This window comes from Canis lupus, chromosome 5, assembly GCF_011100685.1.
Source record: "Canis lupus familiaris isolate Mischka breed German Shepherd chromosome 5, alternate assembly UU_Cfam_GSD_1.0, whole genome shotgun sequence".
In the NCBI taxonomy this organism is placed as follows: Eukaryota; Metazoa; Chordata; class Mammalia; order Carnivora; family Canidae; genus Canis; species Canis lupus.
In genome coordinates, this window is record NC_049226.1 from 44,011,738 (window position 1) to 44,039,023 (window position 27,286).

At 34.4% G+C, this 27,286-nt stretch overlaps 2 protein-coding genes across 2 annotated transcripts in view; both read left to right on the plus strand.

Moving 5' to 3' along the window:
- Positions 1-16,534, plus strand: part of DNAI4 (dynein axonemal intermediate chain 4) — a 100,749-nt gene extending 84,215 nt beyond the window's left edge. Inside the window, 4 exon segments of the mRNA XM_038537175.1 lie at positions 4,403-4,501; positions 5,355-5,581; positions 7,764-7,920; positions 15,348-16,534. Coding sequence (XP_038393103.1) covers positions 4,403-4,501; positions 5,355-5,581; positions 7,764-7,920; positions 15,348-15,398 — 534 coding nt within the window. The 3' untranslated portion in view covers positions 15,399-16,534.
- Positions 16,535-19,739: 3,205 nt separating this feature from the next.
- On the plus strand, positions 19,740-26,774 carry INSL5 (insulin like 5). The gene is given in 5 exon segments (XM_038538808.1): positions 19,740-19,752; positions 22,526-22,650; positions 24,013-24,100; positions 24,103-24,129; positions 26,545-26,774. Coding segments are annotated over 5 exon segments (483 nt in total).
- Positions 26,775-27,286: the final 512 nt, after the last annotated feature.

The window sequence follows — 27,286 nt, forward strand, 5'->3', positions numbered from 1 at the left end:
GTGTCCTAGAAATGTCCTTGGCATAAAGAATTTGAGATAATCATGTAGTCTGTAAATAAAGAATTTAACCTTTTATTTTTTTTTTCTTTCCTGATTATCCTGGCTTGAACTTGCAGCACAATCATGAATAGAAGTGGTGAAAACAAACATCTCTCTCGTTTCTGACCTTAGAGAGAAAGCATTCAGTCCTTTTACTATTAAGTATGATGTAAGCTGAGGTTTTTATGTAGATGCAATAAATCACATTGAGGAGATCCTGTTACATTACTATTTGTTGAGACTTGTATCAGGGATGGATGTTAGGTTTTCATCAAATGCTTTTTTTACATATGACGATGATTATACAATTTTTCTTTCAAGTTTGTTAATATGATGAATTACATTAATTTTTAAATTTTTGTTTCTAAGAGAAATTTGACCATGATTTATACCTTTAATCTACTGTTGAATTTAATATGCTAAAATTTTATTTAAGATTTTTCAACTTTGTAAGGGATAGTCATCTATAGTTTTCTTTTCTGTAAGGTCTTTGTCTGGTTTTGACACTAGAGTAATCCACTAGAATGAGTTGAAAAGTATGCCCTCTTTTTTTGAAAGAATTTTGTACAATTAGTATTATTTCTTCATTACATATTTGATGAAATTAATAAAGCATCTGGGCCTGGAGTTTTGGGAAGATTTTTAACTTTTACCTAGAAATTAAAATTTTCAGTAGATATAGTGTTATTAGTATCATTATCTATTTCTTCTTGAGTGAATTTTGGTAATTTGTGTCTTTCAAGGAATGTATTTCATCTAAGTTATTAAAATTAATGGCATAATAATATTTCCTTAATGTCTTTTAATAGCTATAAAATATGTACTCTAAAATATGTCACCTCTTTAATTTCTACTATTAGTGATTTTTATCTTCTTTTTTCTTTCTCTTTTCTCGGGGTCCCTGGGTGGCGCAGCGGTTTGGCGCCTGCCTTTGGCCCAGGGCGCGATCCTGGAGACCCAGGATCGAATCCCACATCAGGCTCCCGGTGCATGGAGCCTGCTTCTCCCTCTGCCTGTGTCTCTGCCTCTCTCTCTCTCTCTCTCTCTGTGACTATCATAAATAAATAAAAATTAAAAAAAAAAATTTAAATCTTTTCTTTAATCTAGCTAGAAATTTATCAATGTTACTGATCTCAAAGAACTAGCTTTTGATTTCTCTGAATTTCGCTATTTTTTTTCTGTTTTCTATATAATTGATTTCCACTTTGATCTTTATATTCTTTCTTCTCCTTTGTTTTTTTTGCTCTTATTTTTCTGGCTTATTCAGGTGGAAGCTAGGATCATTGATTTGTGACTTTTCTTCTTTTATGATAGAGGCATTTGTGCTATAACTTTTTCTCTAAGTACTGCTTTGGCAGCATCCCACAAAGTCTAATATGTTATATTTACATTTTCTTTTTTTTTTTAATTTTTATTTATTTATGATAGTCACACACAGAGAGAGAGAGAGAGAGAGAGAGAGAGGCAGAGACACAGGCAGAGGGAGAAGCAGGCTCCATGTACCGGGAGCCCGACGTGGGATTCGATCCCGGGTCTCCAGGATCGCGCCCTGGGCCAAAGGCAGGCGCCAAACCACTGCGCCACCCAGGGATCCCATATATTTACATTTTCATTCTATTCAGATTACTTTCTAATTTCTCCTTTGATTTCTTTTTTGATGGATGGATTATTTCAAAGCATGCTATTTAGTTTTTAAATATTTGGGGCTTTTGCATGGATCTTTCTGTTCTTGATTTCTAATTCAATTCCATCATGATCAGAGAACAAACTTTTTATAAACGGAATCCTTTTGAACTTATTGAGATTTGTTTTAAAGCCCAGAATGTGATATTAACATGTAAAGTTCCCTGTGCACTTCAGAAAAATGTATATTCTGCTGCTATTGGGTGGAGTGTTCTATGAATGATAATCAGGTTAGATTGGTTAAAGCTGTTCAAGTTGACTATAACCTTGCTGATTTTCTGCCTATTTCTTCCACTTATTAAGAGAAAGGTACTGAAATCTCTGGCCATAATTGTGGATTTGTCTATTTTTTCCTTGTAATTCTATCTGTTTTTGCCTTACGTTACTCAAAGGTTTGTTTTAGGTATATAAATGTGTAGGATTGTTATGTTCTCTTGACTAATCAACTCTTTTATCATTGTAAAGTGGCCTTATCTATAATGGATAATATTATGTATTCTGAAATCAACTTAGTCTGATATTACTGTAGCCACCAGCTTTCTTTTAACTAGTGTTATAGCAGGTTATATCTTTTTAAAAAATTAAGTTTGTATTTAAATTCCAGTCAGTTAACATACTGTGTAATATTAGTTTCGTGTGTAGAATTTAGTGATTCAACACTTACATACAACACCTGGTACTCATCACAACAAATGCCCTCCTTAATACCCAGCATCTATTTAACCCATCCCTCTACCCACCTCCCCTCTGGCAGCCATCAGTTTGTTTTCTATAGTTAAGAGTCTGTTTCTTGGTTTTCCTTTCATTCCCTCCACTCATGTTCATTTGTTTTGTTTCTTAAATCATTTTCCATCCTTTTACATTTAATCTATTTATGTCTAAAAGTACATTTCTTGTTGGTAGCATATTCTTGGATCTTGCTTTTTTATCTGATCTAACAGTGTCTGTCTTTTAATTGTGATATTTAGACTACTATCATTTAGTTTGATTTTGATATGGTTTTGGTTTGAGTCTTATTTTGCTTCACTAGTTTATTGGTGGTGGTGGAGGGGGTGGGGGATGGTGGTATAACTTGTCTGGCCTCCTTGCCTGGAGGCAGAACTCAAACACTATCTCAACTCCAGAACTTCTTAGAGGTTGGGCTGAGCCCTTTGTTGCAACTGTATCATAGTTCAACTTAAATCTCTGCCCATTTCTGTTTCTGAGTGAACTGACCAATAAATCTCTTGAATGGAAATGTCAGATTTTATAGACTGACAAACACAACTCTAAGACAGTGACCTTGAAGATCTCTGGGAAAGATAACCTACTTATAAATGGTGTTGAGATAATCATTATCCATATAAAAATGGAATTAGATATCAATTCTATCATACACAAAAAACTTCTAGAAGAAGATGTAGGAAAACATTTCTATTACCTCAAAGTAGGAAATATTTCTAAAACAAAGCACAAAAAATACTAACTAACTAACCAGCTACATTAGAATGATAACTTCGGTTTATCAAAAGACACTAAAGAAAGGAAAAAGTAAGCCATACACTTGGAGAAGATATTTGCAACATGTATAACAGACAAAGCATATGTAATAGGATATATAAAGAACTTTTATATAAATGAATATAAAAAATATTATGTATAAAATAGGAGACATGAACAGAAGAAGAAATGCAAATGGGCATTAAACATAAAAATGTGCTCAACCTTGTTAATATTCATAAAAATGGAACTTAAAACAATTAGATATAATTTTATACCTCATACAATGGCAAAATTTAAGATTTCTAATATAACCCAACTGTTGATGAGAATGTGGATCAAAGGGAACTTCTATATACTGCTGAATATAAATTGTTAATACTAGTTTAGGAAAAAATATGTACTTTATTGTGTTATTTAAAACTACTTATAATCCTTAATCTAGTAGTTGCATTTTTAAGTACTGGTATATACTAGAGCAAAGTGTCTCAAATTTTAATGTACATAAAATTATTTGGGAATCTTGTTAAAATGCAGATTCTGATTCCTTAGGTCTAGGGTAGGGCCTAAGATTTTGCATCTCTAAAATGCTCCCAGGTAACTCTACATAGGGCATAGAACCCGACTTTCAGACCTTTTGACTATGACTTCAGAGTAGGAAATACACTTAAAATCTCTACTTAGTACATACGTTTAGAGTTAAAAATGCTTGAGACTCCATTTAGTTCAATCTTTCACTCTAAGCAAGAATCATTTCTTCAGCATTATTTACTGTTGTCTGTCTTCTCTTTGACTAGTTCTTTTTTTTTTTTTTTTTCTTTGACTAGTTCTGATGAAAGAACACTTACTATTTCCCTGGATTGTTAGTTCCATTGTTAGGTAACTCTAAATATTAGAAATTTTCTTCCTTATTTTAAGCCGGTGCTTGTCCATTTAATGTCTAGATAGGATCTAAGTTCTTCCCTCTATTCCAGCAAAGAACAAATCTATATTTTCTTTGCATAGTAGCTTTTCAGGTAGTTTAATTATAGAAAGTTTAATCATGATAGAAAGAAAAAGACAACAGACAACTATGATCAAGATAGTATTTCTAGTTTTGGTCCTAGAATTGATTTTAATAGATCTTAAGGGGTCTAACTTTCTATTTTGTACATTTACTAATGTATCACAAGCCAATACATTTAAATTTTTTGTGTTATAGGATACAAATATCTATTTGGCTGGCACCGAAGAAGGCCATATTCACAAATGTTCTTGTTCCTATAATGAACAATACCTAGATACTTACAGAGGACATAAGGTTGGTTTAATTATAGTAGGTATGGAAAACTTATTTTTGATATTTCTGAAAAAATAGTATTATACACAGTACCTTTAACATGCAATAAATTTACAACTTCAGAGTTAACATTACCAACCTAAGTGCTTTCTTGTATGGAAACCATCAATAATGCATGGGGCATCTTATCTGGCTTCTAGATATTCTTACTTTTTTTTTTTTTTAGAGAGAGAGAAGTGTGTATGTGAGCTGGAGCTGGAGGGTGGGGGTAGCAGAGGGAGAAGGTGTGAGAGAATCTTAAGCGGGCTCCACACTCATCATGGAGCCCACATGGGCCTGGATATCCCCACCCTGAGATCATGACACCTGAGCCGAAATCAAGAGTTGGACACTGAACCAACTGAGCCACCCAGGCACCTCTAGCTTCTAGATATTCTTGATTTCTTCTTGCAAATTATGGAAGTTACAATTTTTATTTGTTTCTAAAAGACTTTGCTTACGGTAACATGCTGATCCCAAGGCAAAAATATATCTAGCATATACTTATTTTCTGTATCTTTTGTGATTATTCCATCTATGTTTTCTTCATTTGATCCTTCATTTTTTAAAATGTTCCTTATATTTTTTAAGGTAAATGAGTACAATATGTGTTAATATTTAGTTAGTATTATAACAACTATATCTTTATGTTTCTGTATGGCATAATTTAGAGAAGATTCAATTTATGACCTTACTCTCTCAGTTAAAATAATACACAATGCATAGTGCATAAGTCTTCTAGAAATCTTAGCATTTTAATTTGTTGGTCAGATTTAAAGTATAAGATGTCAAATATTATATATGTATGTGTTTTAATTTATTTGTCTTATTCTAGGGTCCAGTATATAAAATAGCGTGGAATCCATTTTGTCATGATGTGTTCTTAAGCTGTTCTGCAGATTGGGGTGTTATTATATGGCAACAGGAGAATACCAAGCCATTTTTGAGCTTTTATCCAACTACTTATGTTGTTTATGATGTTGCCTGGTCTCCAAAATCCTCCTATATATTTGCAGCTGCAAATGAGAGCAGAGTAGAGATTTGGGACCTTCACACCAGCACGTAAGTGTTAATGTTTTTCTTGGTGATATTTCTTGTAGAAGCAGTTTAAACTAAATGATATCTGATAGTTTTGGTATTTGTTAGAGAGAATTGTAGTTATTTTAAAAACAAGTAATAGTTTATACTGTGAGAGTCCTTATGAATAAAAGATATATGCCAAGAAGCTATATTCATTTTAATGACTTATACCATAGGTGGTTTTATTTTTTTAAAGATTATTTATTTATTTATTTGAGAGAATGAGAGAGAGAGAGAGAGAGAGAGAGAGAGAGAGAGAAAGCACAAAAGCACAAGAAGCAGGGAATAGGGAGATACAGGCTCCCTGCTCAGCAGGGGCTGAATCCTAGGATCCTGGGATCATGACCTGAGCCAAAGGCAGATGCTTAATGGACTAACCCACCCAGGTGCCCTCCCATATGTGGTTTTAAAAATATTTAAATGAAAAATAGGTTGCCATATTCATCTAAAACTTTTACAGGCTGGTATATCATAGCTACCTTGAATTCAGTTTTATTGCCTAGTTTATAGAAGAAGCAGACAGGCAGTTAATTGTTTTTAACTGAAGATTTTCTGCAATAATATAAAAGGAACAAAATAATTTTTTTACAATATTTACTTATTCTCTTACCTTCTTTAAAACATATTCAAAGGGCCATGCATTTAATTAAAATTTTTATTTTTTTATTTTTTTTAATTAAAAATTTTAATGTGTTATACCAAAGTTACTAGAGTATCCTCTAGACCCATCTTTATTTTTAAAATAGAAATTTATACATTACAGAAATAAAGTGTTTAATGAGGTGAGTTCTTCAGTTGGAAATTACTGTAGATTTTTATGCTGATCATTAGCAACAATCAGGGGAATGCATTCTTTTTTTTTTTAAAGCTTCTTTTTTTAAAAAAGATTTTTATTTATTTATTTATTCATAGAGACAGAGAGAGAGAGAGAGAGAGAGAGAGAGAGGCAGAGACACAGGCAGAGGGAGACGCAGGCTCCATGCAGGGAGCCTGACGCGGGACTCGATCCAGGGTCTACAGGATCACGCCCTAGGCTGCAGGCGGCGCTAAACCGCTGAGCCACCGGGGCTGCCCCAGAGGGACGCATTCTTGGTTAAAATCAGTGACACAAAATTCGGTGAACTTATTCTTAATGGCAATTTTTTTTTTCCCTAGAAGTTAATAACTTAGTAACTCTAAAATTTGCCATGGCTTATACTATAAAACAGTTCGAACCCCCAAACAAGGATTATATCACAAAACAATTTATATTTGAATATGAAATGACTAATGTATAAAATGATTACCTAACTCATCCCACCTATCATTTTAATTTTTTGGGTAAAACTGCAGTTCTCAGGACATTCCTTCAGAAGTATACAAGTTACTGCTTCTTTTGTGTTTTAGGGCATCAGTGGATTGCTTTGGATGATTGGGGAATAGAAAAAAATTCTTGTTCAAAGTATTCTTTTATGTTCCAGAGTTTTATTTGGATCAAAATACCCTTCTTTTAAAAGACATTTATTGCTTAAGGAGTTGTATTAGTCAAGGTTCTCCAGAAAAACAGAAGCAATAAAAAGAAAGATTTATTTTAAGGAATGACTCACATGACTGTGGGGCCTGGCAAGTGCCAAGTCTGTGCTACAGGCTGGCGGGCTAGAATTTCCATCAGGAGTCCATGTTGCAGTCATGAGTCTGAAGGCAGTCCGGAGGCAGAATTTTACTCCACTTCAGGGAACTCAATCTTTTCTCTTAAGGTCTTCAACAAGTTGGAGAAGATCTGCCTATCTTATGGAGGGTGATCTGCTTTATTCAAATTCTACTGGTCTTAATGTTAATCATTTTTAAACAAAACACTTTCACAGCAAAGTGCAGACTGGTGTTGACCAAACAACTGAGTACCATAGCCTCACCAAGCTAACCAGCACAGGAGTTTAAACTTATGAGTTCACATCTTAATTGTGAACTTCTTGAATTTATTTATTTGAAATTAGTTCACTGAAGAAATGAAAGTTTTGATTGAATAAGGAGTTGAGAAATAGTTATTTTGATTTTGGAAAGTTACTTAAGAAGCTTGTTTTGTTTTGTCATTTGAAGACACAAAAAATATCTGACTTTTCTTAATCTGTATACAAAAAGAATGTATTAACAACAACTGAATTTAAAATAAAATATTTTATTTCAGTTTGGATCCTCTCATTGTGAATGTTGCTAACCCTGGAATCAAGTTCACAACTGTTCTCTTTGCCAAACAAACAGATTGCCTTCTAGTGGGTGACAGTGATGGACAGGTTGCTGTGTATGAACTAAGAAATATGCCCACTGCGTTGGATTCTGGCCGAGTAAGACTCACGTGACAAAATTTTTGTTATTTTATGTAATTTTTTGTATCATACAAGGAATTTACATTTCTTAAATATGTTAAGTGTAGTACAATGGAAATAACATAAGTTTTAAGAGTTGCTACCTACTAAGCATGGTATCTATTAGGCTTATTTTCTTTGAGCCTCATGATTTTTCTCTGTAAAATGAAAATGATAATATACCATAATAATTATAAATGTTACATGGAATAACTTAAAGTTGTGCCTAGTATACTGTTGGGAATAATAATTATTGAATATAGCTGAAGAAGTTTACTATAAATATTCAAAGACTTTTATAAGAAATGGTAATATTTTAGATATTATCTAATGTTCCCCAAATAGGCATTTGTTTTTTTGCTTCTGTAGTGTTATCCTGTTCCTTTACTCTGATCTTCAAATATGAAAACTTTATTGTAAAACTTTGACAGGCAATCAGTATCACTAGATGCCTATTATTTTTAAGGTATTTTTTTCCATTTTTTTTGTTTTTTAATTTTTTAATTTTATTTTTATCTTTTAAGGATTAGTTTATTTATTTGGAAGGGGCGGGTAAGGGATAGAGGTAGGGGGAGACAGAACTGCAAGCAAACTCTGTGTTGAGCATGGAGCCAGATGAAGGACTTGATCTTATGACTCTGAGATCACAACCTGAGCTGAAACTAAGAGCTGGTGCAACCCACTGCACCGCCCAGGTGCCCTACAATTTTTTGCTTTTTATGTTTAAGTTATTATTTTATGGATAAATCTAGTAAATATTACCATCAATATGATAAACATATTAAAATATTTTAAAAATGAAAAAATCCATAAGAATACACTAAGACTATAATAGAAGAGTGGGTAATGGTCAGGAACAGTTCATTCACACACAAAAAATGACTAGCAAGTATATTTTAAAATTAAACCTCACTGATAATTAAAGAAATAAAAAATTTATTACATCAAATTAAAATGTGGTAGCATTCTCATATGTGAAATTAAAGGTTTTTTAAAGAAGGAAAAGATTCCTTCTTTTTATTTAAAAAAAAGTTTTTTAAAGATTTATTTATTTATTTTAGAGAGAGAGCATGAGCAGGGGGAAGGGCAGAGGGAGAGAATCTTCACGCAGACTACCTGCTGAGCATGGAGCCTGACACAGGGCTCGATCTCAGGACCCATGAGATCATGGCTAGAGGTGAAACCAAGGGTTGGATGCTCAACCAACTGAGCTACCCAGGTGCCCCAAGTTTTTTTTTTTTTTTTTTTTTTAATTTAATGGGACTACTCAGTACTGGCAAGCATCTGATAAGATACGTTTTCTATTATACAGAGAAATGTTAGAATAATGCTGTATTACTTCTTTGGAAGCAATTTGGCAGTCTGAACCAAGACTGTTATACTTCTGGAATTCCATTCTATAGAAATATTCATAAAGACAATCAAAGAAATTAATTATAGCATAACTGTAACAGGATAAGGAAAGAAAAGAAAAAGAAATAATCTAAATATCCAACCAGAGAGAAATGTGGCCAGAGAAGTCAGGTGTGTTGATTAGATTTGGGTTGCATGTAGAAGGTGGAGGTTTATCCCATCCATATTGGACTGTAAATGATAGACAGATAGATAGATAGATAGATAGATAGATAGATAGATGCTTGCTTAGGACTTTGGACTTGTTATATCTCCTACTTAAAATCCAGTGTTTGTTCTTCCGTCCACTTTAAATCTTTGCTCAAATATAGTCACTTTCTTGGTGAAATCGTCCTTGGCTACCTTATTTTAAATTGCACCTCTACTCTTCCCTACACTTCCTATTTAATACTTTTCTATGACTTATTTTCTTACTAACATTTATCTTCAAATATATCATATTCTTTTATTGATTTGTAATTGCCTGTCTCCCATAGTTAGAATGTAAGCTGCATGTAAATAGTGAATTTTGTCTCTTTTGTTCTGAACTATATTCCTATAGCCTAGTACAGTGTCTTAGAAGTTATTCAATAAGTATTTCTTGAATAAATATGCCTTGAAAAACTGGAGGAAAATTCAACATATCAGAAAGTTTATTTCTTAGTGTTAGGATCATGAATGAATTTTAGTCTTTGTTTTTACTTACCTATTTTCCAAATCATTACACTACCTAAAGTATTTTCTTCCCAAAATTCATGTTCTTACATCATAGTTTTAGTCTGCTGTGAGGAATGAGACCCCAATGGCTTATTTTTTCATGACGTAAAACATTTTGATATTTTTAATTTCTCACATATTTGTTGAGTATAAGCTATTTTAATAGCTACTGAGATGTTTATGCTCACATTTGTTTAAGATACACAGCCCAACGGCCAGAAGGAATCAGAGAATTCTATTCTTTATTCAAGTCTCTCAAAAACATTAAAAATGAATCAAAATACTTAGTTAATAGTAATCTTTTTCTTTTTCTCTACATATCCCTCAAATTCTAAATGTAGCCTCAAAGCCTAAATCCATCCCTTTCTATCTCTGTGATTCCATCAGTTCTATCCCATAAGAGCTCTAAGAACTTGCCCAGATATTCTAAACTTGGGCAGTGAGGAGAGGGAGTTGAATTATTTAAAAATCTTTGTTAGTGTGTATTGGGGTAGTGGTAGCAGAGAAACTTATGGGCATTAGCATGTTCATTCTTTTCATCACATATATATCTACAGTACCTATCAAGACCTATAATAATTTATCAATATATAAACTACAATATTTTGTATATATGTCTTTCTTCCTAGTCTGAACTACTTGGAAACTTGTATATTCAAGCACAGTGCTAGCACATAATAGGCACTCAGCAAATATTGAAAAATGTCTAAATGAACACACTTATAAAAGGCACATGGTTTCTAAGAAAGGAAAATATATGTACAAAAATATAATTGAGTCATAAACACTGAAATAATAATTAAAAAAAAAACTCCAATAGAAGCACAGAGTAGGAAAATTGACTCTTGAAAGAAGAGTGGGAAGAAGGAAAGCAAAACATATGAGAATACTTAGGGGAAGCCTTTCACACAGGAGGTTAAGTTTTAACTGTGCTTCAGAGGATTAGAAATTTTCCTTGCAGACAAGCAAATAGAACTGTTACTTCAGACAGAGGGAAAGGCTTGAGCAAAGATACAGCATTGGAAAGGTCCATGACATTTTAAGGAAAAGATGAGTAGACCTTTTGACTGGTAAAGAGATTGCTTAAGAGAAAAGTGACAAATGGGCCAGTTGGGTCATTTGCCATGATGAGGAGTTTGATCTTCATCTTATAGAAAATAAAAAGCCATTTAAGGTTTATAATTCTAGAAGTGACTTGGGAGGAAAATAAAATAAGACTCTTACCTCACATTTTGTATGATGGTGAACTCTAAAGGAACTGAAGACTGAAAAATAAAACAAACCACTAGAAGGAAATGTAGGATAATGTCTAAATGATCTAAAGGCAAAGATGGATTTAAAAAAGACCAAAAATATCCCCTTTTTTTTTTTTTTAGTTTTTTCCTGTTTTCTTATCTGTAAAACAGGCATATTGGTACCAGAATCAAAGATTGTTAGAAAGATTAAATGAGTTAATGGGTACATAGTGATTAGAACTATTATTGGTACATAGTAAGCTCTCAATAAAACTCAAGTATTCTTTTATGATTATTATGTCAAAATTAATACCTTCTGTTCAAGATTCTATATGCCAAGTTAAAAGAAACAGATTAAAAGAAGAAATTTCCAAGATTATGAAAGACATAATGTCCATTATATATAAGAAACTCCTATTAAACAATAAGAACAACAACAACAACAACAAACAAAAACAAAACAATAAGAACAATTCAATTTCTTAAAAGGGCAAATGTATAACATCCTAATTCATAAGAAAGAAATAGGAAGATCAAATAAACTTAAGAAGCAACATTTATTCTCACTATTAATGAAGAAAGATACAATTGAAATTATACAAGATATCAGTTCAAACTGATTGGATTTACAAAAACTAAAATATTAGCCAATATTAAGTATCAGCAAAGTTGTAGGGAATTAGGAACTTTTATGCAAAGGTCATAGGAATCTGAATTAGCATAGCCTCTTTGGAGAACAATTCAATAAAGCTGAAAATTCATATACCATACAAGCCAGTGATACCATAGAGAATGTCCTGCACATGTGTACTAGGAGGTATGTGTAAGGCATCAAGGTGAGGTCTTTCTTCTCTTTCTTTCTTTCTTTCTTTCTTTCTTTCTTTCTTTCTTTCTTTCTTTCTTTCTTTCTTCTTTCTTTCTTTCTTTCTTTCTTTCTTTCTTTCTTTCTTTCTTTCTTTCTCTTTCTTACTTTCCTTCTTTCTTTCCTTCTTTCTTTCTTTCTCCTCTGTCTTAAAATTTCTTTTGTTCATGATTATTCAATCTACTTTTGCTTAAAATGTTCATATTCAAATATGTTATAAAATTTCTAAAAAGTCTTAGTTCACCTTAAGCTCTTACATTTAGAGGATATATTTTATTATTCTGTTTATAAGTCCAACAAATATTAATACATACTTTAAATAAGCTTTTGTAACAATTAAGTTTCTTTAAATCTGTTTAATTTATAAATTTAATACAGATTTTTAAGTACTTCAATTGTCTTATGGGAAAACAAATCTGATATTTAAGGAATTCTTATTAATTTAATAAATTTTATTTTTTATTTATTTTAAAATATTTTATTTAATCATGAGAGACAGAGAGAGAGAGGCAGAAACATAGGCAGAGGGAGAAGCAGGCTCCATGCAGGCAGCCTGATGTGGGACTCGATCCTGGGACTCCAGGATCACCCCCTGAACCAAAGGCAGATGCTTAACTGCTGAGCCACCCAGGCATCCCAATTTAATAAATTTTAAATTTTGAATATGATGGATCTTAAATTTTCTTAATTGTTCCAATGCCTTATACAAATTAATAATATTTCCATCTATAATTACGGGTCTAAATTAATTACCCAATAACACATTTAAATTAGAATCACACTGGGTGGCTCAGCGGTTTAGTGCCTGCTTTTGGCCCAGGGCGCGATCCTGGAGACCCGGGATCGAGTCCCGCATCGGGCTCCCTGCATGGAGCCTGCTTCTCCCTCTGCCTGTGTCTCTGCCTTTCTCTCTCTATGTCTCTCATGAATAAATAAATAAAACCTTAAGAAAAAAATTTAAAAAAAAGAATCACAAATTTATTTGCTAAGCATTCAAATAATGGCAAATTCCCTTTTAAATAATGAATATTGAAAATTCCAAATATATACAAGTTCCTTAATACAAAAAAATATTAAAATTATCTGTTTGGTTTGCTGTATTATTTCTATATACAATAATTATTCTTCTAGGGTAAGAATAGGTTTTCCAATAAACAAATGAAGCATTCTGAGTAGTTTTGGAGATTATTTTCTCAACTGCTTGATGTGCATATTGACTGTGGATGTTTAAAGAGATTTTGCTAAATATCTTGGCTGCCACACTGAGCCCTGTTCTAGAGTCAATTTGTCAATGCCCTCCAAATGGAGTGGTCTCAGAGTCCATGTCTCCTGGAGTCAACTTACCTATTACCTACATCCTCCATCTCCTCATGGAAGTCTGCAACTCTCCATGGGTTGGTATATCACACAATTGATTTCAAGTCATTTATTTACTGTGTCAGTAATTCTGAATTACTTCACTTTTCCTATCTGGTAGGACTAAAATCCATCTATAAGATGTTTAAATGACATCTGTTTGGATTCTGTATATCTCCCAAGATTTTAATTTGTTAGTAGTGATCTGAAAGACATGCTAATGAGAAAAGAATGTTCATACCTGCCTTGTTTCTATATTGATAAATTGGAAACAACCTTAGATTATCATCAGTGAAACTTTGGATAAAGTGTGGCATATTCACATGAGTGACTCTAGTATAAAAATTTAAATAATACATATTTCAATGTGTTAATATGACAAATTTTGAATAAATCTTTTAAAAAGTTGAGTGATAAAAGCAAATTGAAGGAAATTATAGAAGTACAATATGTTATGATTTATGTGACATTATTTAAACACAAATATAAAAGCTGTGTTCCTAGTGGACATATTATAGTTAGTAAAAGTATGGAATATAGATTGGAATGTGGAAGAAAAACTTTCATCCTTGTGTTTGGATTTCAATAAATTAGATTTTTTTAAAGTTTTTATTTAAATTCCCATTAGGTAACATACAGTAAAATATTAGTTTCAGTCGTAGAATTTAGTGATTCACACTTCCATACAACACCAGATGCTTATCACAACAAGTACACTCCTTAATCCCCATCACCTATTTAACCATCACCCCCACCAACCTCCTCTCTGGTAACCATCATTCTCTATAGTTAAGAGTCTGTTTCTTGGTTTGCCTTCCTCTCTCTTCTTCCCCTATGCTCATTTGTTTTGCTTCTTAAATTTCACATGAGTGAAATCATGTTATTTGTCTTTCTCTGACTGACTTATTTCGCTTAGTATAATACTCTCTATCCATCCATATTGTTGCAAATGGCAAGATTTCATTCTTTTTTATGCAAACTGGTGCTACTTTGGATAACAGTATGGAGGCTCCTCAAAAAGTTAAAAATAGAACTACCCTATGATCCAGCAATTGCAGTACTAGATGTTTACCCAAAGAATACAAAAATACTAATTTGAATGAAAACATGCACCCTGATGTTTATAGTGGCCAAATTATGGAAACAGCCCAAATGTCCATCAATGATGAATGGACAAAGAAGATGTGGAATATATATACATTAGAGACATCTTTTATTTTGAGCAGTATGCCCTGAAAGCAGAAGGCTAAGCTGAGAGTCTGAAACATTTTTGACAATGTGTGTGTGAGTATATATATGTATTGTATATGTGTTAATGATTTCAATGCTGGTAAGCAAAATTTCCTTGTAACAAATATATTACATACATTAATAATAAATACAGTTTCCTAATAGGAATAATAAATACAGTTTCCTAATAGGAATATGTTTCCTATTCCTATAGGAATAGGAATAATGCTTTTGGTCATTATATTTTAAAGATTAAGGGTTATTTTTCTGGGAGATTCAAAAAAACCTATTAATCAGATTTAATGGTACTTACAACCAAACAGGAGGCTAAACAGGAGCTTTCAAAATGATCTCTTAACTGAACAGTTATAAAATTGTTTATGAAACTCCATTAACGGAGTCTTTCATAGGAAAAAGGTTTATACTAGGAAGTAACTGTTACTATTTAAACTTACTTTGGTTTGTTTCCTTATTACAATCTTATTGAATGCCCTTTATATGTATCACTAAGTTATAAATTTTAAATGACATTTTAAAAACTCCTTTACCTCTTAATTTATATTTTATTGCATTGTAATTGTTTGACTTTTTTTTTTTTTTTTTTTTTTTTTCAGGGAGATATAATAGATACTTTGCTTGGACCCAAGTCAAACCATCAAGGATAATTCATCATTACTATTTTTTCTTATTGCTATTTAAAGAAAGAATAAACAGTGTTTAATGTCCAATAATCCAATTGTATGCAGTAAGTTCAGATTTTAATGTTAAAAAATGATATTTGATGTATAGCTTCCATTTCAATTTAACATAAATTAAATACACTTTAATTTCAGAAATATGTGATTAGTTTGTGATCTAGGCTATTTGTAAGAGTCTTGTTGGATTTTCTTATTATTTTTAGTCATATTCCAAGTACATACAACTACATATGTGTATTTATAAAATGTCCAAATAGGTTAGAAAATTATTATTCCATTAGAAGCCACACTTGGACGTCATTAGAATTACTTAAACCAAAAATCTTTACAAGGTGAAGTTCCATAGACTCTTAAATCTTCGGCTTCCCAAGATCTATTTTTCAGAATTTATGAATTCCACTTGTGTTAGTATTATGAGAATATTGGATTCTCACATGCTTCTCTAAATCAGATTTTTTTCCTCTTAGATTTGAGAGCTGAAGCTATGAAACTTTGTGAGACTATTTGACAAGCAAAAGACATGACAGCAAATGTCAAAATTGCATTGTTTAGCCACTATGCATCACACGCCCAATTCAGTGAGAAGAGTTAGTCTGGGACACATCAGGGCATCCTCTTCTGCATGCCCAAAATCTGCTATGGGTTTTAAGCCCAGGCTTAAGTGGGCCCAGAGAGAAAATAGAAAGTCCTCAATTTGTAGTTGGCATCTGGATCTTATCTTATGAAGGGTTCTAGAGCTAGCTTGTGGAAATAGGAGGAGTGGGAGGCAGCAACTCCCCCAAACAGATTGCTAACAGCCTATTCCATGCTGTTCTTTAGAACAAGTCCTGTGTTTTGTTAACCGAGGCCATAGGACAGTGTGCCCTGTTTTGCAAAGCCTTCTAAGTGGAGAGGAGAGGATGAGACATTCGAAACTCACTAAGTTCTCTGAAAAAAAAAAAAAAAGTCTGTATGAAACTAAGAATGGAATGTGTGCAACGATAGAATCTGCCTTTTATGTGTCCACTTCTTCACAATCTCCATTTCTTTGGAGCCATCCTTTAAACAAAAGCAAGGTGAAAAAAAAAAAAAAAAAGCAAGGTGATTTCTTAGGTAGACCCAGAGCTTAGGCCAAGTAATAAGAATTATAAATTTTCTGCTGATATAAATCCTCGTTGTTCATCTTTTCATCTTTCCTAAAGGTTGGACTTTCTATAACATGCTGTATAACAAAATAAAAACTTGATTTAATTGAAACAATGTTTCTTTTTATCATGTACTTTTGACCATTCAAAATTGTTCATGTATTGTACCATCCCTGCTCATCAAGTCTAAATGAAAAATAAAACTATTTTTTTATTCTTAGACTGGGCAACTGATCCTGAGGCACTGAACCTCTTTCATTTTACCCTTCTCACTCCTGATTTTACAGACTCTGATAGTTTAAGATTAGCATCAATTTTGATTTTAAGATCTTTAAATTATAGAAGGAATTATAGAAGCAATTATTTTGCTGGCTTTCTAGATTGGTTTTGGCTTCTCACTAGTAGTAAGCTCTATTTCTAATAAATTTTCTTTAAAAATTTAGTATTTGTTTTTGGTTGCTTTAGTCTCATAACAAAACCAAAAGAAGGTACAAGAGATTTCCCATATGCTCCTTGCCCCCACCAACACATAGCCTCTCCCATTATTAACAACACTCACCAAAGTGGTATATTTGTTACAATCAATGAGCCTGACACCTCCTTAAATACCCAGAGTATACATAATGGTTCGCCTTTAGTGTTGTATAATCTATGGGTTTGGACAAATGTATAATAACATATATCCAAATTATAGTATTATATAGAGCATTTTCACTGCCCTAAAAATCCTCTGTGCTCTGTCTGTTATTTACCTTGCCTCCAATCCGGCAACCACAGATCTTTTACTGTCTCAGTGATTTTATCTTTTTCAGAATATTCTATAATTGGAATCAGTGTATATAACCTTTTCACATTGGCTTCTTTCACTTAATAAGGTGAATTTAAGGTTCTTCCATGTCTATTCATGGCTTTATGGCTCATTCCTTTTTAGTGATGAATGATATTCCATTGTCTGCACATACCACAGTTTATCATTCACCTACTGAAGGACATCTTGGTTGCTTCCAAATTTTGACAATTATGAATAAAGTTGCTAAAAACATTTGTGTGCAGGATTTTGTGTGGACATAAGTTTTTAACTCCTTTGAGTTAATATCAAGAAGAATGATTATTGATCGTATAGCATGTCCAATTTTGCAAAAACAAACAAAACAAGACAAACTCCTCCCTACCCAAAACCCAAATTATTTTTCAAAGTGGCTGTCCACAATTTTTTGTTCCTTCCAGTAATGTATGAGAGCTGCTACTTTTCCATATCCTTGCCTCTCTAGTATTGTCAATATTCTAAATTGTGACTATTCTTTTTTTTTTTTTTTTATGATAGAGAGAGAGAGAGAGAGAGAGGCAGAGACACAGGCAGAGGGAGAAGCAGGCTCCATGCACTGGGAGCCCGATGTGGGATTTGATCCTGGGTCTCCGGGATCGCGCCCTGGGCCAAAGGCAGGCACCAAACCGCTGCACCTCCCAGGGATCCCAATTGTGACTATTCTAATTGATGTGTAGTTGTATCTCGTTTTAATATACATTTTCCCAATTACATATGTTGTGGAGTTTAAAAAAAAAATAGAATTTTAAGAATTGAATGGGAGTTCTGCTTAGAAATTAGCTGTCTCATTTTATCCTTAAACACACATGTGGGGGATCCCTGGGTGGCTCAGCGGTTTAGCGCCTGCCTTCGGCCCAGGATATGATCCTGGAGATCCGGGATTGAGTCCCGCATCGGACTCCATGCATGGAAACTGCTTCTCCCTCTGCCTGTCTCTCTCTCTCTCTCTCTCTCTCTGTCTCTCATGAATAAATAAATAAAATCTTAAAAAAAAACAACAACACATGTGCGCACACACACACACACACACACGCACTGCTAATGTACTAATTAGGAGCCTAAATGATGACTTGACTTGTCTGACTTTAGACTCCTATTTTAGACTCCTACATATTCATTACTTTATTTGGTCATTCTCTACCATCCACCTTTCACATAGAACTTCTGTAAGTTGTAAGTTGTTAGATGCTCTTGCAACTGTTGTAGGGAAGGAAGGTTGTATTCATGATACAATTTGTATCATAGTGTGTTCCTTTGGTTCACCTCTGTGTAGTTACATACAAATGAGAAGCAGAACACTCTGTATTTGCCATTTTGTTTCAATAAAAGTCTCCCTAAAAGAAAATATTGAATTGTACTGTGAATAGATTTAGTTATCAACAACACACTAGTAATAACGTATGTTAAAGTATTTTACAGTTTGTAGAGCACTTTCACGTCCATTATCTTGTTATATCCTTAGACCAATCCTATGGGTCAGATAAGAGAGGTAGTTATTATTATAATCTCTATTTTCCAGATAATATAATTAAGGCTTAAATAGGTAATATAACTTACCAAAGACCATATATCTGATAACTAGTCAGGCATAAACTCAAGTCCAAGGCTTTGAGCAGTCCTTAAACATTTTCCACTATTGTGTAGCGAATGGTTAATGTCTGTATAGTTCAATGAAGTTTCATAACCAAAGCACATGAATATATATTCTTCTATAATTAAGGTTTCATCCCCAAATGAACACTTTCCTTCCCATCCCTCACTCCTCTTCAACATGTTAACTCTTTGCTCTTCCTTCAGATCTGAGTTCATATCTCATCTTCTCAAGAGAGCCTTTTCTGAGCTCCCTTCTTCAGGACCTGCCCCTATTCCAAGTATCTTAAACAGGAAGTGAAAAGTGAAGTTTCTGTGGGGCTGGAAGGGGTGGGGAATGACGAAAAGAGAGAGGCCTAATGAATCTATAGAGTAGAGGGGACCTATGACCTGCTTCTAAATAGCATTGTTCAGGAAGCAGTAAGGCCTAGGAGGGAGCACAGTCAGCCTCAGAGAAACCATTGTCCATGCAATGAGTGATGTGTAAATGATGTCCTAACAAAATATCTTAACATCATAGAGGGTATGTTAACTGTGGAAAACACAGAACATTAAATCAAGCAAAACGTAAAATCAGACTTGAAAATCACCTGAACATAGGTTATAGTTTTCTTTGCTCTATAGCAATATAAAATCAATTTTCTCCCTCAAGACAAAGGTTGAAAACAGATTTATGATGACTTCCTTTAGGCAAATATTGCTGGTACTTTTGAGATTGTGTTCCCACTGACTGGTACAATTTACCTCCAACACAAAACACTTAGAACGATGCCTGCACAAAGTAGGTACTCAGAAATGGTAGTTCTCATTCTGATTATTCCAGACCACCTTCCCACTTCTTGGTCCAAGAACTTCTTTGCGCTTTGCAGCTGGCTAGTCCTTGCAAGGCCCCGTTCCTCCTTCAGGAGATACAGACTATGCTAATGATGTCATTTGTTCCATTTGGGCTTTGGGTCTGTTTTGTTCAGGATTTACTGCAATGTTCAAGTCTACCCTCAAGTCCATAGAACATTTGCTAGGCTATTAACCTTCATTTGCTTGGGTTGGCAATACTCAGTGGGTGATAAAACTAAAAGGCTAACAGTTTACATGAAACTAATCCCTGGGTTACATAGAAAGCAGAACATGTCCATTAAGTTGGAACATATAAAACATGGTTATGAATCTTATCAAAATAAGCACTGCTTTTTCTAAGTTGATGACACATTTGTGTAGCATCTAGAACAACTCATGAAAAATGTGCTCTCACCATGTCTGTATTTCTTTGAATAACTATTAAAGATTTGGTGCTATTCAACTAGGAAGGAAAAAGTATCCCAGGATATTTTTAGGGATCTTACACATCATAAATCACTGATAATACTTTTATTGAGTTTTTAAATTATTGTATATTTCAATTGCTTATTGAGCTTTTTCAATTTATTTATTAAAAACTTTTAAATTTCTAAAAACCCAAAATAATGACAAGAACATAAAAAGAAAATAGCTTCCTTGTCCATACAAAATTAAACTGTAAATATAAAATATTGTTTTTTAATATTATTAAAAACATTTTTAGCTGTTCACTTAAATTCTTACTGATAGAGCAGTTTAAAAAATTACTGAAGTGTGAACTAAGAAAGTTTTATTCATTAAGTTATGCAGAAAGTTGTCTAAATAAGTGATATTTCAATACCCATTCTACAGGTATTTATGGAGTAGAAGTTAACTAGTTTGAAAGAGGGTAGGAAAAGAGGTTTCAGGTGAAGAAAACAGCAGGGGCAAAGGCCTGCTGAGAGAGAGAGAGAGAGAGAGAGAGAGAGAACACAGTTTCCACAAATGGTGAGTTTCATAGAGCTAGACCACTGAGAGTTTGAGGGCCTGTACAAGTAGACACAGGCATATCATGAAAGGTCTTGTAGGCCATGATAAGGAAATTTGGACTTTTTCTTGAGGAAAATGGAAAGCCACTGAAGAGTTTTCAAAGTGGGCAATAAATAATATAAGCATATGTTTAGAAAGATCATTTCAGCAGCAGTGTGAACAATGGCTTGATGGAGGAGATAGAGCCAGTTGAAAGACTGTTGCAGTCTCTAAATGAGAGTTGAAGATCATGGCAGAGAGGATAAAGAAGAATGAATAAGTGGATCACAGAGAAAGTTAGAGGTAGACTTGGTGGTTTAATGGATGTGTGTGCAAGAAGGAGGTTTTAGTCAGGGAAGAGAGAGGGAGAATGAGGAGTTGTCAATGACTCCCAGAAATAGCTAGATGAATAGGGGTGCCCTATGATGAAAACACCCTTTAGAAGCAATCCGTATGAATACAAATAAGTTTGGGCAGCCCGAGTGGCTCAGGAGTTTAGAGCTGACTGCAGCCTAGGGCCTGATCCCAGAAACCCGGGATCGAGTCCCATGTCAGACTTCCTGCATGGAACCTGCTTCTCCCTCTGCCTGTGTCTCTGCCTCTCTCTCTGTGTGTCTCTCATGAATAAATAAATAAAATCTTAAAAAAAAATAAGTCTGATAATATGTTTGATAACAAATTTATGGAGTGATCTTATAATCATCCTTAACATAAAATAACTATATGTGGTATATTTTATTTTATTTTTTAATAAATTTATTTTTTATTGGTGTTCAATTTGCCAACATATAGAATATCACCCAGTGCTTATCCCGTCAAGTGCCCACCTCAGTGCCCGTCACCCAGTCACCCCCACTCCCCCACCCTATGTGGTATATTTTAAAATTTATCTGTGCTATAATTAACATCGCTTCATTTGATCCTGTGATATTTTTCCAGATTACAAATTAGAAAATCAAATTACAGTTTAAATGGCTCTCTCAAGCTCTCCTAGCTGGAAACTGTAGAACTAGTATTAAAACTCTAGCATTCTAACACCAAGGCCACTGTGACACAATGTAATATTTGGTAGAATTATAATCCTTACTATTACCATGAATGATCAATCTATTGAAAGCTTCCTTTGTGCTAGAGACTCTGATAGTACTCTGCATAATTTAATCCTGATGACCACCCTAAAGAAGTCAGTATCATCATCTCTATTTTACGAATGAAGAAACTGAGATTCAGAAACACCAAGTATTTCCTAAGGACACATAGATATTTAATGGTAAAATGGAGATCTGATTTTCCAAATCCGAGTGTGACAGATGTACTTATAACTCATGCCATCCTGCTCTAACACCATGTATTAAATATTCTTGTGGCCACAGTTCCTTGATAACAATTTATAGATGAAATACACGTTTACTCCATCCATTGTTCCGTTGTTAATTTGAAATTTTGATTCCTATTAATTGTGGATCTTCATATTATCAATCATATTGAGCACATGGCAATTGATTCCAGCTGTTAAGTTCAAATAACTAATCTTTGATCTAAAAACTTGGATCATTGTAAACATTGTCTACATCTATAAGATGTAAATAACTTTAAGATAATCATACTAGTCTGGATAAGTCCAATTATGTTGCCACACCAATAATCACCAAATCTTAGTGGTTTTAAATGCTAAGAATTTACTTCTCATTTACGTTATATATTCATTACAGGTGAGCAGGTGGCTGTCCCCTATATTGTTCTGACTCAGAGACCAGATTCTATCAAGAATGCTATTGGTCATCGAGGTGAGAGAGAGGGAGAATTGGGGAATCAGGCACCAATTCTTAAATGCCAGGTACAAGTGACAGATGTTATTTCCAGTCATCTTTTATTTGCTAAAACGTGTCACATGACCACATCCAGCTTTAAAGAACAGGAGAATAGAATCCTGCCATGTGCCTGAAAAGAAGAAAACTGAAAATACATCTTCTTTAGAAATTCATGACTACCCCAGATATTAGTCAATTTCATGGTGAAAGATTTTCTTGGGTCAAATAAGTTTGGGAAACTTTGAATTAAACATATATTTTTTAAAATTTTATTCATTCATGAGAGACAGAGAGAGAGAGAGAGAGGCAGAAACACAGGCAGAGGGAGAAGCAGGCTCCATGCAGGGAGCCCGACGTGGGACTCGATCCTGGGTCTCCAGGACCATGCCCTGGGCCAAAGGCAGGCGCCAAACCACCTAGCCACCTGGGCTGCCCTGAATTAAACATATCAAAGAAGATTCCTAACTATAAGTCTTCTCTGAGCCGTTAAATAAAATAAGCATTATTAATCCCCCAAGAAAGGGACTATTACCATAGGATTTTTTTTCAAAGACCATCTTCAAAGACTCATGTCCTAGAGAAAACAGTTTCAGAAATAGTACTCAATGGTTCTGCCTTTTAGAACTTATTTGTGGAAGGAGGAAAGGAACAAAGGAAAGGAAAGGAAAGAATGAAGGAAGGAAAGAAAAAGATCAGGGCAGTGCAAATTTATGGATAGTTATGAGATCAAGAGTTATACATAAAAGCCTTCCGTAGTAGCTATTTGCAACCAAAAATCACATTTATCATCCCTTGAGTATCACATTGTCAATTTACTCAGTGTTTATTAAACATCTTATATGATGCTATGTGTTTTACTTGTGTTAACTTCTTCTGTCTTCACAACAACATAAGTGTAAATAATTTCCTCACAAATGAGGAAACTAGACTCAGAGAAGACAGTTACATGTTCCAAGCCACACAGATAGTAAAATGAGTTGCAGACTAGATGAGAAGGAAAAGTTATGTCAATCTCCAAATAAAGAGGATTAAGCGCTCTAGTTAGAGATACAATCAACAAACTTTTGCTGGCCAAATGTGGAAAGATTCATTGAGAGTTATACATGGCTACTTCCAAAGCCTGTATTTTTCTAGATGTTCTCTAAGAGAGCGTTCTGTTTATTGTTTCATGGATGCAGTTAATGGTAAGTGATGGTGTTCAGAAGTGACTGAATAACTAGCAATAATCATAAAGGCACATTATCAAAACTTCACGATGTAACCTTTGTGCTTTGTAAATATTGTTAAAATGAGGCTCTGACCAATAAAATGTTGGGAAAGATAGTATAAATTGGACAAGAGTGTGACAGTAACTTCAAAACTTAATTTGGCAATGTTCACCACATCAGATTCTTGAGGAGTCCATGAAGCTCCTCTGGGGGCTAGAGTACATAAAAGCAGTTGTCCATTTCTGTGCTAGCTCCAGGTGGAGAAGGCACCCAAAGGGATCCCTCAAAGTCAGCAAGGTAACATGAACTCATGTGACTCCTTCATTTATTATTTGTTTTTCCGGGCTTGGTTTAGAACTTGTTTCTCTAGACTTCTAAGCCACTTCTGTATCAGTTTAAGGGCTTAATTATTAAAATAAATTGAATTTGGCTTGGGAAAGAAGTGAGCTTGCTACCTTTCAGAAAATAAGGACCTCGTGTGCTGTAGTCTCCAGCTTGAGGTCATTTGATTGCATAACTACTTTGATGAGCTCAATGTCTATGGCGGGTGCTATGGGGACTAGAGAGAAACCCATGATTTTAAGGGACATGTCGAAGTGGCAGGGATAATTTCACATGTGGATAATTATAGAATATAATAAGGTGGAATTTAGGCAGATGCTAAATGAGGATAGAAGGAAGGAAAATGTTATTGAGCACTTATTAAGTGCCAGGTGGTTTCATGTGCAATATCTCATTCAGTTTGCTGATAAGCATCCTGTGAAGTAAGCAATATTACCTCCATTTACCATTTTACTGGGGACAAAATTGTTCACCCAGCTGCTATGTAGCATGGCTAGGGAGCAAACTAAGTCCATTTGGCTTCAAGAGCTGAGGTCTTTGTTTGTTCTATACTGGATCTCAGGTGGGAAAGAGAAGATGGTGAACTGCTGTCATAAATGATAGCATCGGAGAGGCAGGGGTATTTGAGAGCAGGAGTATTTGTTAGAGGGCCTAAAGGACACGTAGGATTTGGGGAGTTACGAAGAGTGAGGTGAAGTGGAATTCTGATGGGAGTTCTAGTAGGGATTGTTTGATCAAGATGTAGAAGGTAGGAATAAGTCTAATGTGTTTCAGAAATACCGAGGGGACTGACTTCACTGCATTTCTTCATTTTTCAATTCAAGAAGTTTGACTGGAATTTTTGGCTAATCCTATGTTAAAGTGTGAAATAGAATTTGTTTAAGATTCTATGTTCATCATTGAGAGTTATAGTTTTATAATAAAAAGTTAAAAAAGGAAAATGTGACTACATAATGTTGCAAGCACATATATAATTGTAAAGCTTTCAATGTGCGTTCAAACAACTTTGGTAGGGCAGCCCTGGTGGCCCAGCGGTTTAGCGCCGCCTTCAGGCCAGGGCATGATCCTGGAGACCTGGGATCGAGTCCCACATCAGGCTCCTGCATGGAGCCTGCTTCTCCCTACTGTGTGTGTGTGTGTGTGTGTCTGTCATGAATAAATAAATAAAATCTTAAAAAAAAAGCAAATGACTTTGGTAAACAAAAATATTTTTAGAAAATGACCCACAGTTTTCATATTTTGGTGGGCTAATTTCTTGAAAAATTATGAACTTACTACTCCCACATTGAGAGGTTCATAGTTACTAGATGTTAACAGATATAATAAGAGTTTTTTAAATCTTAAGACAGTAAGCATAATTTACTAGGCTTATCATTATTTATCCACCTCTGGATTAGCAAGCCAAAATGCAGTAGAAAGAATATATTTGGGGGCAGCCCGGGTGGCTCGGAGGTTTAGTGCTGCCTTCAGCCCAGGGTGTGATCTTGGAGACCCAGGATCGAGTCCCACATCAAGCTTCCTGTATGGAGCCTGCTTCTCCCTCTGCCTGTGTCTCTGCCTCTCTCTCTCTCTCTCTCTCTCTCTCTCACAAGTAAATAAATAAAATCTTAAAAACAAAAGAAAGATAGAAAGAATATATTTGGAATATCCATGAAACACAATAGGGCAGTGGAATGGATGTCCATGCAAGGCTTTCTTTTTAACACCACTGACATCATAATAGTTTATTTTATCTTTCACAGAGTATTTTCTCATGTATTATCTATTCCACCCATTAGTGGTTGCCTAATCAGCATTCATTCATGTAGGTTTTCTTGGTACTTGCCAGTATGCTAAGGTACTGATAATGAGTTTGAACAAGATTACATTGAGGGAGCACTTTGGGAACAACACTCCGGTAATAGTGGGAACTACTTTTTGTTTTCAGACATAGAGGTTTATATCTCCACTTCCTGCCTTACTGATGAGCTTTACACGGCATACTCAGGGTTATTTTTTGTTGGTGTGTGTGTGTGTGTGTGTGTGTGTGTGTGTTAATAGCATGTAACTAATATCATGGAAGCTGCTGGTCAACAAGCAGAGGTAACCAGTACAACAGAAGGCCAGCCCTGACTTGGCTATTCACTGGCCTCAAGACACTGGCTGTGTCATTTCTCCTCTGTAAAATGAGGTGGGTGGAGATGACCGAGTTCTTCCCAGAATGTCTAATCTTTCTGAAGCCAGACATTTAAAGAAAATAATGGGTAGGATTCAATTTCCTTTAAAAATCCAATGCATTTTCCCAAGAGTAGAACTTGGCTGCTACCTTCCTTCTTTGTCAGGTCCCTCTGAGGAAGTATTCTTTTTTTCTCTTCCATACCACTGAGTGAGGAAACCACCTCCAGCTCCCAAATTATGTTTATGATTATGTTTCTGAGGAAAGCACAGTGCAAAACCTCCCGAAGGTGGATTCCTCAGGGGAGGAAAGTCTTCAGGATGGACAGCTGCCTACTGGAGGGTTTTGGGGCTCAGAGAAGCACTGGGTGATGTTAAAACAAGACTTATAAAGTGTGTGTTGCACTGTCTGCTGTTCCATAACTGATTTGCTTGTTCTTTGTTAAGACAAGAGCCAATACCCAAAGATGGTAGAGCTTTAGCACATGTTAACATGTTTTACTGCTCAGTACAATGCTTATATTGTGTTATTAAAGTAATGGCTTTTGGCTAGACAATCTTTCTTTCCTCAAAGTTGTGGGTGAGTGGTTAAAACCACAGTGAAGTCTATTTCCTCCTTTTGCCAAGGTGAGTGCACTGTTCTTTAAAAATTTTAACTTATCCTTTGAAATTTTAAATGCTGTGCAAAATCGCAGTAAAAATGCCATAAACCAAACTCACTGTGATTTTCTCCTTTTAAAAAAAATTTAAAATAACTTTAACACAGTAAATAGATTATGCTGATGGTAAGAAAATGTAAAACAAAACCAAAAACAAACAAACATAAAAAGAAAATAAAAATCAACTTTTACCTCATCATCCAGAAATAACTATCCACTCTTAAATTTTGGGTTGCTGTATACTATTACTGAGAATTTAAACATTGATTCATGGTCAACGTATAAGAATCTAAACAAAG